The sequence below is a fragment of the Mastigoproctus giganteus genome, chromosome 7 (assembly GCF_048544385.1).
Source record: "Mastigoproctus giganteus isolate SK-2022 chromosome 7, ASM4854438v1, whole genome shotgun sequence".
Classification (NCBI taxonomy): domain Eukaryota; kingdom Metazoa; phylum Arthropoda; class Arachnida; order Uropygi; family Thelyphonidae; genus Mastigoproctus; species Mastigoproctus giganteus.
In genome coordinates, this window is record NC_143581.1 from 2,768,738 (window position 1) to 2,785,575 (window position 16,838).

General features: G+C 37.4%; 1 protein-coding gene across 1 annotated transcript in view; it reads left to right on the top strand.

Moving 5' to 3' along the window:
• Positions 1 to 16,594, top strand: part of Gmd (GDP-mannose 4,6 dehydratase) — an 86,227-nt gene extending 69,633 nt beyond the window's left edge. The window contains exons 9-10 of the mRNA XM_090378607.1: positions 4,068 to 4,136; positions 16,445 to 16,594. Of these exons, the coding sequence (XP_090234733.1) occupies positions 4,068 to 4,136; positions 16,445 to 16,507 (132 nt within the window). The 3' untranslated portion in view covers positions 16,508 to 16,594. The remainder of the gene's footprint in view (positions 1 to 4,067; positions 4,137 to 16,444) is intronic.
• Positions 16,595 to 16,838: the final 244 nt, after the last annotated feature.

Genomic DNA, 16,838 nt, shown 5'->3' on the forward strand with positions numbered 1-16,838 from the left:
CATATGCAGTACTTTGCATTTGTCAAGGTTAAACTTCAGTTGCCACTTCTTAGCCCATCTGCCCAAATTATCTAGATCCTGTTGCAGTAGCACACTGCCATTACTGTCATTAACAACCCTGCCAACCTTCGTGTCATCTGCAAACTTCGACATTAAGCCTGATATACCTTCATCAATATCATTGATAAATATACAAAACAACAGTGGACCCAACACCGAACCCTGTGGGACTCCACTAATAACATTAGTCCACGAAGAGCAGCACCCATTGATTACCACCCTCTGTCTTCTCCCACTTAACCATCCTTTTATCCATTGTAGCAACTTACCCTTAATACCATTCTGCTCCAATTTGTACAGTAGTCTTCCATGCGCAACAGTGTCAAAAGCTTTCCTGAAATCCAAGTATATGATATCAAAATTATTTTTTGCATCTCCAGTTCCTTTGTGACCACATCATAATAACCAATCAAATTTGTCAGACAAGACTTTCCCTTAACAAACCCATGCTGTGTCTGAATTATTGCTGCAGTCTTGTCTAGATGATCCTGCAATGCATCTTTAACCAGTGACTCCATTATTTTACCCGGAACAGAAGTTAAACTAACTGGTCTGTAATTATTCGTGTCACCCTTCGAACCTCCTTTGTGAATTGGGGATACATTTGCACATCTCCAGTCCGTGGGAACCTCCCCTGAATCCAAGGATGCTCTCATAATTATGGCTAAGGGTTTGCTTAGTTGCTTTGCCGCCTCCTTTAATATAACTGGATAGATCCCATCCGCCCCAGGTGCCTTTCTTATGTTTAACTTCAACAATTTCTCCTCCACTTTGCTCTCAGTTATTACAAAATCATTAAGCACACTGCTACAATTTGATAACCTTCTTCCATTTTCAAACTGTAATGATTCCTCACGTGTGAATGTAGATGCAAAATACTCATTCAGTTTGTTTGCTATCTGAGCAGGATCATCAACAGTCGAACCATCGATGTCAAGTGGACCAATCATATTCAGCCCCTTCCTTTTAGAGTTTATATAAGTAAAGAAATCCTTGCTGTTTTTCTTAGCATCTTTTGCCAAAGATTTCTCGTAATCCGCCTTTGCCTGCCGAACCTCCTTTGTGACCTGATTACAGACTAGCTTATATCTGCTACAGGCTTCTGCGTCGCCTGATAATTTATATGCATCCCATGCATTTTTCTTCTCTGTCACGAGTCTCATTAGTTCATTTGATAACCATTTAGGCCTAAACCTTGAACAATATTTCTTCATCGGTATGAAAAGTCTAGTAGCTTCCACGATTAATTCCTTGAATGCTTCCCACTTAGAATTTACTGTTTGTAACATCGTCAGTCGATCCCACTGTACAGAATTTAAAAACTGTCTGAGACCACTGTACTCCCCTTTACGGAAGCAAAAACCCTTTCCTTTACCCCTGACGGTAGTTACCTCTTTGAGTAAATCCCACTTCAGCACACTGTGATCACTGCCACCTAGTGGTTCCTTTATCTGCAAATTCTTAATACACGAATGATCACTGCTGATAACCAGATCAAGAGTATTACTTTCTCTGGTTGCCTCTCGAACATGCTGCTGCAGAAAACAATCATCCAATAAATCCACAAAAGTCTGACTAGTGTGTGAGTGACCAACCCACAAGTTCCAGTCAATATCTGGGAAGTTAAAATCCCCCATTATAAGACATTCTGATTTACTGGCCCACTCTATTTCTCTGTACAATTGTTCATTGTACTCATTCGAGTCATTAGGCCTATAACACACTCCTACTCTTATTTTTGCTTTTGCAGTGCTTATGTCACACCAAACTGACTCAACAGTGCACTGTCCATCTATATCAACTGGATGCACTTCTTTTGATTTTATGTTTTTCTTAATTAACAGCATAACACCTCCTCCCTTTCTGTCCTGTCTATCCTTTCTGTACACATTGTACTCCCCAAATTCCAGTTCTGCATTCCTTATATCTTTGTGACACCACGTCTCTGATATCCCAACAATATCCGCCTTTGATGTCTTGACCAACACTTCAAATTCATCAAATTTATTTACTATACTTCTAGCATTGGTATACATGCAAGCATACATGCTCCTATGCCTATTCCTTGTCACCCTAACACATCCCATATACCCAACTATTCCAGGATGACTGCCATCCGTCCCTGAAACCCCCAACACCCCTCGCTCCAGGTCGCTTCTTATTCTAATAGAAGTTGTGCAAGAATCACCTTCACCTCTGCCTGCGGTTACTGTTAAACTATTAGTCTTTGTATCCCCCCCAAGCTAGCAGTTTTCCGACCCACCTAACACTGCCTCGATAGCATCAGCAAATATTCTTGCACCCTTTCTATTTAAGTGTATCCCATCCCTGTAGAAGCAATCTCTCCTGTTAACAAGTACAGTCCAGGCTGAAAAAAATTCTACCCCTTGAGCCTTGCACAATCTTTCCAGGGCCGAATTGATCGACAAGGCTCTCGTCATATACTCCCTCCTATCGTGTCTGGGCAGAATTGCAGACACTTTCAAATTCAACCCTAATTCTCGGCTTTTTTTCAACAGTGACCTGTACTTGTTGAGTAATTCTGCCGGTCTCCTATTCTTAATATCATTAGTGCCAACGTGTACAACTATATCACCTTTTGTGCCCTTGAAAGATGATATCCGCTCTACAACGTCATCAACCTTTGCCCCTGGCAGACATACCCTGGTCCTGTTCCACCTATCCTTTTTACATAGCATGTTCCCCGTTTCCCTGACAATAGAGTCACCAACAACTAATAGTTCCTGTGGGACCAGCGCATTCTGCCTTGGGGGTTGCCGCTGTGTTGCGTGATGACCAAGTGCAAGCTCTGGCGTTGATGTGGGCAGCTGAGAGCTTGATGGGCCCCTCAATTTATTTCCTTCGAGGGCATCCACCCTGTCCTTCAAACTCTCATATAGGCCCATAACAACGCTGAGTTGTCGCCTGATTTCCTTACACTCCTTACATCGCGCACACACAAAGACATCCCCAATGGCAATATCATGTTCCGTTCCAGAGAGTTCGGCAAACATTTCACAAGTTACACATTTTTTTAGGCTGTGACGCGTTGGAGAATCGCCCCCCTCAGTTCTCCCCCGAGTCACAACACTCCTGCCACTTTGTGCCCGTTGCTTTGCTGCTCTAGTTCGGGGCATGGTAGTTTAAATTAGTAAAATCAATAAATTAAATGTCAGTAGTATTTGAATAGAAACTATGAAATAGAAACAGTGAAGCGTATTACTATATAATTATGCGTTAGAGCTACCTCAATTAAAAAATTTGAATTCCCTACAAAAACTTTGAATTCCCTATATACAAAAACAATGGCTACAAAAATCGAACAAAAATAACGGTTTTACCTATCGTAAGTAAAATCCACAAAAACTCTTTATCTAAATTAAAATAAAAAATAACCAGCGTAACTATAACTATATGACTACGTATTAAGTACAATATAAAACAACAATCATGTAAATAAAAGGCAAACACTTATCGTTTTTGCGGAGCCTGTAACTGTCAGCTGTAACTTTTAAATAGAGTCAGCGCCCTCTCTCCAAATCAAATTCACTGTATTCACTGGACCTTGCTCCATGTGATTACATTTTGTTCCCAAAACTGAAAAAGAAACTAAAAGGAAATCATTATGAGTCAATAGAGACAATTCAAAAGGCTGTAACCAATACTATAAAGGAGCTGACAAATAAACACTACCAGACTTGTTTTAATGACTGGAAATGCCATTGGAGATGTTGACAAGTTGCAGAATGAAGTTATTTCGAGGCTGACCATTGTTATTCCGGAGGAAGTACATTAAATATTGATTTTTGGTGTGTGTTTCCCACTTGTTTCTTTTTGGTTATAATAGAAGTTTTATTCTCATTAAAAATAAAATAAGTTTTCAGTTCAGTTTTTCAGTACTGAGTTAATGCCTTAGATAAATGTTACTATAATTTCTTAGTTTCTTTTCTCTATTTTTTTCTCTGTTATACAGAATTCATTGGTTGAATTTTTCTTAATTTTTGTAGGATTTCTTGTTGGGTGATGCATCAAAAGCACAAAAAAAATTGGGATGGAGCCCAAAAATTTCTTTTGAGGTAAGTAAAAGTTACCTAACAAAGAAAAAAAAAATTCTATTTTGTTTAGCAAGGGAACAGAAACAGTAAAATCAGTCTTAATTTGATTTTCAATGGGAATATTTGTGTATATGTACTAAATGACTGATAAAAACAAACTTTTGGTTGTTTTGAAATTAAAAATGCATTTAATTTTGTTAGAACACAACTGTACAATAGCACACCCAGTTCAGTGCATGTATAAAATAGGTTATATATTAAGTTTCAGTGGGAAACATAAATCATTAAATACTATTAAATCATAAAACATAAATCATAACACAAAGAAGTAATTTTCCCATTGTATAAAGCAGGTTGGTCCACATCAAGAATACTATATGTTCCATGTTTGTCAACCCCATTTAAGAAGAATGTAGATCAGTTAGAAAAGGTGTAGAGAAGAGCAGTTTATTGGGAAGGGTGGGGGGGATTAAAAAGAAAATAAATTTTAAATAAAAAAATATTATATAAAAATTATAAATAATAAAAACAAAAGAAAATTAAATAGAAGAATGATGGTGGAATTAATTACATGAATTAAATAAAATAGTCTATAATTCCCAGGATCTGCAAAGTTCTGTCATAGTTAATAACTTATTTGACATAATTATTGTAAATAAGCTAAGGACTTGACTGTAATTGTCTTTGAGGGTATTTAATATTTGCAATTTAAGAACTGTTTATTAAACCATCAATACTTTTGAAACCACTATGTTAAATTATATTACTTAACTTAAAATATTATTAGACAATATTTACACGTGCTCAATAAGTGAAATGCCAAGGAAAGGATATATTGACACTTTCTACATTGGCCTCTAAAACGATACAAGTTGGTTTCAAACAATAACTTGGAAAAATAATTGTATTTACACATTGAATAATTGCAAAATAGAAAAAGTTAGTTGTATCATATAATAGCCTAACAATGCTTAACATATCATTACACAATAATATCATATGCTACTTGGCTCTAAAATTGTTATCACCTGAGACACACTTGTAGTTAAAAGACAGATACATTATATTCACACGCATGTAAAGAGTGATTTTCATTGAACTGAATTGAGTTTTTTTTTAATATCTTTTGACACATTTTGAAGATATGTGATTGCACGAATTGTGCTGCTTCATGTCAAAAGTGGAATCACCAGCATGTTACATTGATGATTTTGAAAGACGAAGTACAATTTTGGAATATTTACAAGCTATTAAAATAATTAAATAAGATTACTTAAAAATAAATTTAAATTCTATGTCATTGCATTAATGGTGCATAAAGCCATTAGACATAACAATTATTTCATATATTCTATAAATAGTTCAAGAGAACTTAGTATCAGACAACATTAACTACAGAATTGCATTTTTGTTTTGAGACAACTTTAGTTTAACTTTATACAAATAACAATGTATATCATGTCACATAAATTTATTTCTCTAGTAGTTTACAAGTTAGCTTGGGCTATAAGCACATTTCTGGTACACCAAGAAAATATCAAATTACTTTTTATTGGTTAATTACAAAATGATTTTGTATTTAAATTGTCTGACACTAAACCCTCGAGTTGATATTGATGAATGTGTAGTGGATGAGATATGAATATATATTATCATTTGGAGACTAATTTTCTAGAGATATATACTGGAGGCTTGAAGTAGGTCACTTGCATCATAGGTGCTGTCTAAATCAATTAGATGACTTCTCTCTTATCAGCATATTGGAGATGTTACCCAGAAGAATGATACTGGGAAACATCCCTTGTGAAATCAGGAGGTGACTCTCCTGACTATCAATTGATAATTTAGTTACTGAAAATTTTTGCTTTGAGGAAATTTTACTGAGGAAACTTGAGGAATCATTAGAAGGTATTGATTATAATGTATTAAGGTGAAATTTTGATAGGTTTTAGGTATTCAGTGGAAACAATTGAGTGTAAGGAAATCAGGCGACAAGTCAGCGTTGTTATGGGCCTATTTCAGAGCTTGAAGGACAGGGTGGGTGTCCTCGAAGGATCTAAATTGAGGGGCCCATCAAACTCTCAGCTGCCCACATCAACGCCAGAGCTTGCACTTGGTCATCACGCAACCCAGCGGCAACCCCTAAGGCAGAATGCGCTGGTCCCACAGGAACTAGTAGTTGTTGGTGACTCTGTTGTCAGGGAAATGGGGAACATGCTTTGTAAAAAGGATAGGTGGAACAGGACCAGGGTATGTCTGCCAGGGGCAAAGGTTGACGACGTTGTAGAGCAGATATCATCTTTTAAGGGCACAAAAGGTGATATAGTTGTACACATTGGCACTAATGATATTAAGAGTAGGAGACCAGCAGAATTACTTAACAAGTACAGGTCACTGTTGAAAAAAAGCCATGAATTAGGGTTGAATTTGAAAGTGTCTGCAATTCTGCCCAGACATGATAGGAGGGAGTATATGAGGAGAGCCTTGTCGATCAATTCAGCCCTGGAAAGATTGTGCAAGGCTCAAGGGGTAGAATTTTTTTCAGCCTGGTCTGTACTTGTTAACAGGAGAGACTGCTTCTACAGGGATGGGATACACTTAAATAGAAAGGGTGCAAGAATATTTGCTGATGCTATCGAGGCAGTGTTAGGTGGGATGAAAACTGCTAGCTTGGAGGATACAAGGACTAATAGATTAACAGTAGCCACTGGCAGAGGTGAAAGTGATTCTTGCACTGCTTCTATTGGAATGAACAGAAGCCTGGAAAACAAGATGCAGGATATTTCAGAGACTGCTGGGAGTCATTGCGGTACAAGTAAACACATGGGTTGTGTTAGGTTAGCTAAGAATAGGAACAGGTGCATGTATACTTGTGTGTACACCAATGCTAGGAGTTTGGTAGATGAATTTGAGGTATTGTTCAAAGCATCAAAGGCAGATATTGTTGGGATATCAGAGACGTGGTGCCACACAGATATAAGGAATGCAGAACTGGAATTTGGGGAGTACAATGTGTACAGAAAGGATAGACAGGATAGGAAGGGAGGAGGGGTTATGCTATTAGTTAAGAAACACATAAAATCCAAGGAAGTGAAGCCAGTCGACATCGCTGGACAGTGCAGTGTCGAGTCAGTTTGGTGTGACCTAAGCATTGGAAGATCAAAATTGAGAGTAGGAGTGTGCTATAGGCCTAATGACTCTGATGAGTATAATAAGAAACTTTACAGGGAAATAGAGTGGGCCAGTAAATCAGAGAGTCTTATAATGGGGGATTTTAATTTTCCAGATATTGACTGGAATTTGTGGGTTGGTCACTCACACACTAGCAAGCCTTTTGTGGATTTATTGTATGATTGTTTTCTACATCAGCATGTTCGGGAGGCATCTAGAGGGAGTAATACTCTTGATTTGATTATCAGTAGTGATTCTTCATGCATTAAGAATCTGCAGATAAAGGAATCACTAGGTGGCAGTGATCACAGTGTGCTGAAGTGAGATTTACAAAGAGGTAACTACCATCAGGGGTGAAGGGAAGGGTTATTACTTTCGTAAAGGCGACTACGATGGTCTGACACAGTATTTAAATTCTATACAGTGGGACCAACTGATGATGTTACCAACAGCAAATTCAAAATGGGAAGCATTCAAAAAACTTATCTTGGAAGCTGCTAGGCTTTACATACCAACTAAGAAATATTGTTCAAGGTTTAGGCCTAAATGGATGGAAGCACTGCAGGATCATCTAGACAAGACTTCAGTTATAGCTCGGACACAGCATGGTTTTGTTAAGGGAAAGTCTTGCCTGACCAATTTGATTGGATACTATGATGTGGTCACAAAGGAACTGGATATAGGGAATAACTTTGATATCATATATTTGGACCTTAGAAAGGCTTTTGATACTGTTGCACATGGAAGACTGCTGAACAAATTGGAGCAGTGTTGCATTGCAGGCAAATTGCTGCTATGGATAAAGGGAAGGTTGAGTGGGAGAAGACAGAGAGAGCAGATAAAGTGGTTCCTTTATCTGCAGATTCTTATTGCATGAAGAATCACTACTGATAATCAGATCAAGAGTATTACTCCCTCTAGTTGCCTCCCAAACATGCTGATGTAGAAAACAATCATCCAATAAATCCACAAAAGCCTTGCTAGTGTGTGAGTGACCAATCCACAGATTCCAGTCAATATCTGGGAAATTAAAATCCCCCATTATAAGATTCTCTGATTTACTGGCCCACTCTATTTCCCTGTACAGTTTCTTATTATGCTCATCAGAGTCATTAGGCCTATAGCACACTCCTACTCTCAATTTTGATCTCCCAGTGCGTATGTCACACCAAACTGACTCGACACTGCACTGTCCAGCGATGTCGACTGGCTTCACTTCCTTGGATTTTATGTGTTTCTTAACTAATAGCATAACCCCTCCACCCTTCCTATCCTGTCTATCCTTTCTGTACACATTGTACTCCCCAAATTTCAGTTCTGTGTTCTTTATATCTGTGTGACACCACGTCTCTGATATCCCAACAATATCTGCCTTTGATGTTGTGAGCAATACCTCAAATTCATCAAATTTATTTACCAAACTCCTAGCATTGGTGTACATGCAAGTATACATGTTCCTATTCTTAGCTCCCCTAACACAACCCATGTGTTTACTTGTACCGCAGTGACTCCCAGCAGTCTCTGAAATATCCTGCATCTTGTTTTCCAGGCTGCTGCTTATTACAGTAGAAGCTATGTTCCAATGTTGCCCTTGTGCTGTAAAGCCTACAAACAAACAAACTCAAATAAAAAGACTTATGAATTACAAACTTCTAGTGAAAGCAAATGTAAACAGGCCAAATAAGCTAACTCTAAACATGTTATCCTCACTGATATGGCAAGATGCTGGCATCATGGTTCTCATCAGGCTTGAGTAAAGCAATTTGTTTGTTTCTTTTAAATGTTATGCCAATATTTGAAAACCAGGTTTAGCTCTTCAATTGAACATAGCTCACATCATATACTGAGGTCATTATTCCTAGATATGTTGTTGACTGTTATGAGCAAACGTTATACTAACAGTTTTTAAATCTAACACTTCCATTTTGGAAATAGATTACAAAATAAAAAACTAGACAGAAACGGAATGATTATTTTGGTGGCTTGATATTTGAAGTTTTTACTTCAAGTATTGTGGAAAGCCTAAAACAAGAGAAGATTCTGTTCTTTAGTCAGTGAGGAAGTACTTTATTGAAGCATGTGACTATGTGGTGCACAAGTTGCCGTTGAAAAATAATATTCTTATAAATGCTGAGATGGCACAAATTGTATCGATTGGCAATAAATCATTTTTAAATTCGAAATTCTTTGTGAACAGGTTTCCAGTACTTGGTGTTGTTAAAGATAAAGAAATAGATGAAGCAATAAACCTTTTGCAGTATCAGTTCTATTGGTTTCAGTATGAATCCTTTATCCCACACTCCACTTTAAAATCTCATCCTTTAACTTTAAAATCTCGTCCTTTAACTTTAAAATCTCGTCCTTTATCTAAACCTTGGTTTTCCAATATGTGTGCTAAGGCTGTTCAAGAGAAGAATGTTGCATATCGTAATTGGCTTGTTTCTAACTTTTCAGTTTCATTTTCTGCCTACACCAAAGCTCGCAACAATTGTAAAGCAGTTATTAATCAGTCCAAACTAGAGATTGAACAGGCTAAGAGTAGAAAACTTGCTTCTTGCCCTAATGGTAGCCGAGCATTCTGGTCTCTTGCCAAAGCTATTGGCTGCAACTTTCCCCCATCTCTGCTCCCACCTCTGTCCAAACTAGATGGTTCTGTTGTCACTTCAGCCAAGGATAAAGCTGACCTGCTAGCATCCCATTTTTCTTCCAGCTCATGTATTAATGATCTTGGTAAAACACCTCCCACCATTCCCAACACGCTCCATTCAATGCCTCTTGTGGTCTTCCGTCAAAAGGATATCAGAAGGATTTTGATGAATCTTGATGCTAAGAAAGCTCCAGGTCCTGATGGTATTTCTCCACTTGTTCTCAAAACCTGTGCTCCTGAACTTACTCCCATTCTTTGCTGCCTTTTTTCACTTTCTTATTCCAAAGGTGTTTTTCCTTCTGCTTGGAAATTTGCTCATATCCAGCCAGTTCCTAAAAAGGGTGACAAATCCCTCCCATCCAGTTATCGTCCCATTGCAATTACTTCTACTCTTTCTAAAGTAATGGAGAAATCAATTAACCGCCAACTCTTAAACTACCTAGAAACCTTCCGTCTGATCAACGATCGTCAGTATAGATTCTGTCAGTGTCGATCCACTGGTGATATTCTGGCTTATGTTACCCATTTATGGACTAATTCAATGGAAAGGTTCGGTGAAACACAAGTAGTTGCTCTTGACATCTCAAAGGCTTTTGATCGTGTTTGGCATAAAGGTTTTCTAAACAAGCTTCCATCTTATGGTTTGCCAACTGTTTTTAGTAATTGGTTATCCAGTTTTCTCTTTGATCACTCACTGAGGGTGATGGTAGATGGCTCTCTGTCTTCTAACTTCTCCACTAATGCCGATGTCCCCCAAGGTTCAGTTCTTTCCCCCACTCTTTTCCTCTTGTATATTAATGACCTTCTTCCATTGACTGGAAATCCTGTCCATAGTTTTGCCGATGATAGCACTTTGCATTCCACTTTCCATTTTGAGAAACCTTGTTCTGCTCAATCAGCTTCAATTTCTCGAAAATCTGCTACCAATTCTTTAAATGCCGATCTTCAGGTAATTCTCCAGTGGGGCAAAGACAGTTTAGTTGATTTCAACCCTTCTAAAACTCAGTCTTGTCTTATATCTCGCAAAAAGGATTCTTCTGCTCCTATGCTTATCTTTAGTGACAGTCCGATTTCTAGGCAAAATGATATATCTCTTTTGGGGATTACCCTGACTTCTAATCTCTCTTGGCACAAGCACATTACAAATATTGCTTCCTCTGCATCTAAAAAACTTGGTTTTCTGTTTCTCTCTCGGTGTTACTTTTCTTCCAAACAACTGCTCACTCTGTATAAATCGCAAATCTGCCCAGCCATGGAATATTGTTCTCACATCTGGGGTGGTGCCCCCAAAACCTCTCTCAGGCTTCTTGATTCCATTCAGAAGAGGGCAGTTAGGTTAATTAATGATTCATCTCTAACAGAGTCTCTCCACTTGCTTTCTCATAGACATACTGTTTCTGCTGCATGCCTCTTCTACAGATACTTCCATGGGCACTGTTCTACTGAATTGGCTTCTATAATTCCCGCTCTCTCTTTCAAAACCGTCCGAACACGTGCTGCCACCAGCCAACATCCATTTACTGTCCAACTTCAAACCCACAGAACCAACTTTTCATCTTCCTCATTTATTTAGTCAACTGCCGTTTTCTGGAACAACCTTCCTTCATACGTATTTCCTGAAAATTACAACCTACAGAAGTTCAAGTCCAATGTCAATAAATTTCTTCTTTCGTCTTCTCAACCTCCACTCCAAGCACGGTACCAAGTACTATAGGTTCTAATACCTCTCGTGTTTGGGGTTCACATAAAAAAAAAAACCTTTTGCAGTATCAGTTCTATTGGTTTCAGTATGAGAATCAATCAGACCTTATCATGAAAGAAGAACTGATGTAGGGTAGTCCTTTGGTGGAGAACTGACAGGTGCACAAGGAAGTTTGAAATATAACAAATTATCTCACATCATGCTGGGCATTTTAACAATTCCTCATAAAAGTGCTGAATGTGAGAAGATATTCAGAAACAAAAATAAACAGGAGTGTTCATTGTTATAAACTAAACTTTGGCCCAGAATTTTGGAGCAGTCATAATCAGTTAATGTCTAACAGATGATCCAAACAGAAATTGACAGACAAAAAAATCCTAGGTAAGATAAGACTTGAAAAATATACTGTGCTGGTAAATAAGCCTATGAATTTTAATATAAAATGTGTATATTGTCAGTGGAATTTAATTTATAATGCAATGTGAACTTTAGAAACCTTTTTCTGCTAAATCTCCTGATTTCCTCCTGGTTTCTGCCTGTTTTGGCCAAAAAATCTTCTGTTTTCCCTCCTGCTTAGTTACCCAATCTCTATCTTTTCAAAAGTCAAAAGTTGGCATCTATATACAAAAATAAAATAATCCAGGATTGCTGTTATCTAAATGCAGAACTTTAAATTTTCTTGTACTATTGTTTAACTGCCTTTTTTCAAAAAAAAAATCAAATTTATCAAGGTCTTTTAGAAGCAGCATATTATTGCTATTGTTGTTTGTCACCCTTCCAATCATTATAACTTTTAACAAATATTAACATTAAACTAGTTATACCTTCTTCAATGTTATTAAACAAATATCAGAAACAATAAGTGACCCAGTACTGAATCCTATAGGGCCATCACATGTAATGCAGCAGCCATTTATAACCATCCTTTTCTTCTATTGTTTTTAACCAGCCTTTTATACTGTAGTAGCTTCTCACCAATGAAATATTCCTTTGTAATCCAAATCTGGTACAGGTGGGGGAAGGAACCTTCCATTATTAGTGCTACCCTTGAAGTACCTCATGTTCTTCCCATGTGTATTATGTCTTTAAATTCCATGTGTCTGGTCGGTTTGCATTTGTGTCTTTTCCTGGACAAAAAAAAAAAAAAAAAAAAAAAACGAGTTTCTCTGTGGTGGGGGATTTACTTGTCCTCTCCTGAGACTTATTAACTCAACCACAGAGTGAAAAAAGCCTATAAAAATTCCTTGCATCATTGACAGCATTTGAACCTGGACCTTTTTTGTCCTACAGCCTATAAAAAATTTGAACCTGGACCTTTTTTTGTCCTATGTGGATGGAGAGTAATAAAAACCACTGTACTTCCTGTGAACACTCAGTAGGTGTACAGGTCACTGTAGTAGTAGTAGTACAGACCAGTCCTTCTACTGTTAGCCTTCTTCCATGCTATCATACTTCCTGTTACATTTTTAGCTCAGCCAGAATAAGCAGTCTTTGTTCTGATGCTTACTTGACACCATCAGTCCACCTTCCTGCATAGTCATGCCTTTCAAGCCACCATATTCAATTATCAGTATACAGTAAAAATATAATTATATAAGACAAAAAGTTTTATAGACCTCAGTATATAACATCAAAAAAGTGTCATATACTAAGGGGTGGTAAATGTGGTTATAAGCATACCTTCAGTTCAGAAAATAACCAGATTACTGACATATTCATCATAAGGACTTTCATCTTATGTAGGTCCTTCTGCTATTTGATATGTTTTAGCATTTGGTACTTGGTACATTAGTAGTTCATAGGGAGAACCCAACCCCTGTCATCTCTTTAACTTCAGTAAATTGCTACATCATGCACCACTCCACTGCATGGATTTAAAAATAAGTACATGCAGTTTTCATCAATTCTATTTTCTCTGGTTATCTATTGAATATTGAAGTTATCTCTAAAACATAAAAATCACTAAGGACCCAGGTAGGGTGCACATTTCCCTTGGAGAAGTGAGTTAACCATGATTGTTTGAAGAGCTATGCTCTTCTATAGTCCTCCCCTCAGGACTCAGAAGAAGACATGAAGAAGATGGATGCTACTAAAAGTTTCATACCTATTAAGAAGTATTGTTCAAGGTTTAGGCCTAAATGGTTATCTAATGAACTAATGAGACTCGTAATAGAGAAGAAAAATGCATGGGATGCATATAAATTATCAAGCGACTCAGAAGCCTATGGCAGATATAAGCTAGTCTGTAATCAGGTTACAAAGGAGGTTAGGCAGGCGAAGGCAGATTACAAGAAATCCTTGGCAAAAGATGCTAAGAAAAACAGCAAGGATTTCTTTACTTATATAAACTCTAAAAGGAAGGGGAGGAATCTGATTGGTCCACTTGACATCGATGGTTTGACTGTTGATGATCCTGCTCAGATAGCAAACAAACTGAACGAGTATTTTGCATCTACATTCACACATGAGGAATTATTAAGGTTTGAAAATGGCAGAAGGTTATCAAATTGTAGCAGGATACTTAATGATTTTGTAATAACTGAAAGCAAAGTGGAGGAGAAATTGTTGAAGTTAAACATAAGAAAAGCACCTGGGGTGGATGGGATCTATCCAGTTATATTAAAGGAGGCGGCAAAGCAACTAAGCAAACCCTTAGCCATAATTATGAGAGCATCCTTGGACTCAGGGGAGGTTCCCACGGACTGGAGAGTGCAAATGTATCCCCAATTCACAAAGGGGGATCGAAGGGTGACACGAGTAATTACAGACCAGTTAGTTTAACTTCTGTTCCGGGTAAAATAATGGAGTCACTGATTAAAGATGCATTGCAGGATCATCTAGACAAGACTGCAGCAATAATTCAGACACAGCATTGGTTTGTTAAGGGAAAGTCTTCTCTGACAAATTTGATAGGATATTATGATGTGGTTACAAAGGAACTGGATGCAAAAAATAATTTTGATATCATATATTTGGATTTCAGGAAAGCTTTTGATACTGTTGCGCATGGAAGACTATTGTACAAATTGGAGCAGAATGGTATTAAGGGTAAGTTGCTACAATGGATAAAAGGATGGTTAAGTGGGAGAAGACAGGGTGGTAATCAATGGGTGCTGCTCTTCATGGACTAATGTTATTAGTCGTGTCCCACAGGGTTCGGTGTTAGGTCCACTGTTGTTTCGTATATTTATCAATGATATTGATGAAGGTATATCAGGCTTAATGTCGAAGTTTGCAGATGATACAAAGGTTGGCAGGGTTGTTAATGACAGTAATGGCAGTGTGCTACTGCAACAGGATCTAGATAATTTGGGCAGATGGGCTAAGAAGTGGCAACTGAAGTTTAACCTTGACAAATGCAAAATACTGCATATGGGTAGAAGTAATCCCAGAGAAACGTACCAACTGTGTGGTACTACACTTAAGGTGGTAGAAAATGAAAAAGACCTGGGAGTAATTGTGCAGTCAGATATGAAGTTTTCTGAGCAATGCAGACAGGCTGCCAGGGCAGGTCATGGGGTTTTGTCAATGATATATATACAAATTTTGCTAGCAGGGAGAAGGAGGAGGAGAAGGAGGGAAGAGGAGGTGTCCCCCCTCTGTATAAGGCAGTGGTCAGGCCACGGCTTGAGTACTGTGTACAGGTCTGGAGGCCTCATTTTAGGAAGGATATAGATTTACTTGAGCGTGTACAGAGAAGGGCAACAAGATTGGTGAGGAGAATGAAGCGATCCTCTTACCAAGAGAGGCTTAAGTTCTGCAAATTGCAGTGGCTGGAGACTAGGCACCTGCGCTGTGATCTGATTGAGGTGTATAAGGCCTTGAATGGGTTGAGCACGCTGAATTCTGATGGGATCCTTCCACTTGTTCAGATTACGAACCTAAGGGAGCATAAATTCAAATTAAGAAAAGATAGATGTACGGAAATTTGCCTTTAGCCAGCGGGTGGTTAATTGCTGGAACAAACTTTCATCTGTCGTTGTGGAAGTTGATAAGTTGAATAAATTTAAGGACGAACTGGACAGGCATTTGGAGGGAATGGTGTGATTTTTTTTTTTTTTTTTTTTGGCTGATGCTGCATAAGCTCATACACTTGCTTTCTTGCATCACATGCCACTACTACTACTACTACTACTACATTCAAGACAATTAGAATTAGTCTGGCAGTGGACCTGGTTCATTTCATTAATAAGTAGTTAAGTTTGGTGCATTAGTTTCCCATGAACGTCTATTCCAAAGTTTTTTTTCTGCTTGCTCTATTTTTCATTTGATATCATTATTACTTCTTCACTTTTATATGAGTTGTTTTTATAAAATTTACCATTTACCACAGATATCCATGGGAAAGTAATGCATCTTCTAAACTTAACTACTGATTAGTGTAATGAACTGGTGTATTGCCAGCATTAATCATATCATGTGTCTCTTCCCAAAAAGAGGACCATAGATATCTTTATGGCTATCGATCATAGCAGAACTGTTCAGTGTTTTTAATTATATCTTTTGATATCATCTAGTGATGATTTGGCTAAAGAACTGTTTGCTCAACATATTTTAATTTAGTGTTATAGAAAAATAGTCGAACAATTATCACGACAGCTGCTATTTCACTAGGTGATACTGCTATCTCGTCTGCACATTGATGAGTTGAATGTCATTTTTTATGGTAATTTTAATGGGTTACCATGCTATTCTAAGCCATTTTATATTTAATTTTAAGAAATTAAGATCCCTAGCTATTACTGGCTATGCAATTAGCTGATATTTAAATAATTGTTATTTATTATTTTTTTTAATTTCATATTTCAGAAATTAGTGAAAGACATGGTAAATGCAGATATTGCCTTGATGAAGAAAAATCCTGCAGCATAGATCATTGCATTGCAGTTAGACAAGATTATTTTTTGCCATTCCATGTTCAATTTAGAGATGAATGATGCTGGTCATCTTCAAAAGAACAAAGAAAATGTGCCTTTCTAACATAATTTTATTACCTTCCATATTGGGTGTGAGAACAGAATTTGAGATAATGTATGTATTTAAGGAAATTTTGCATTTCCTTAGAACAAAGGGAACATTTCTGAGGTTTCAGTATTTTTAATTATGAGATGATTAATTATAAAAGGGTTTGGAAAATAAGAGATATGGTTATTGTTACTATTCTTTTTTAAATATTTTCCTGAATTTTAACTGCTGTTATTAT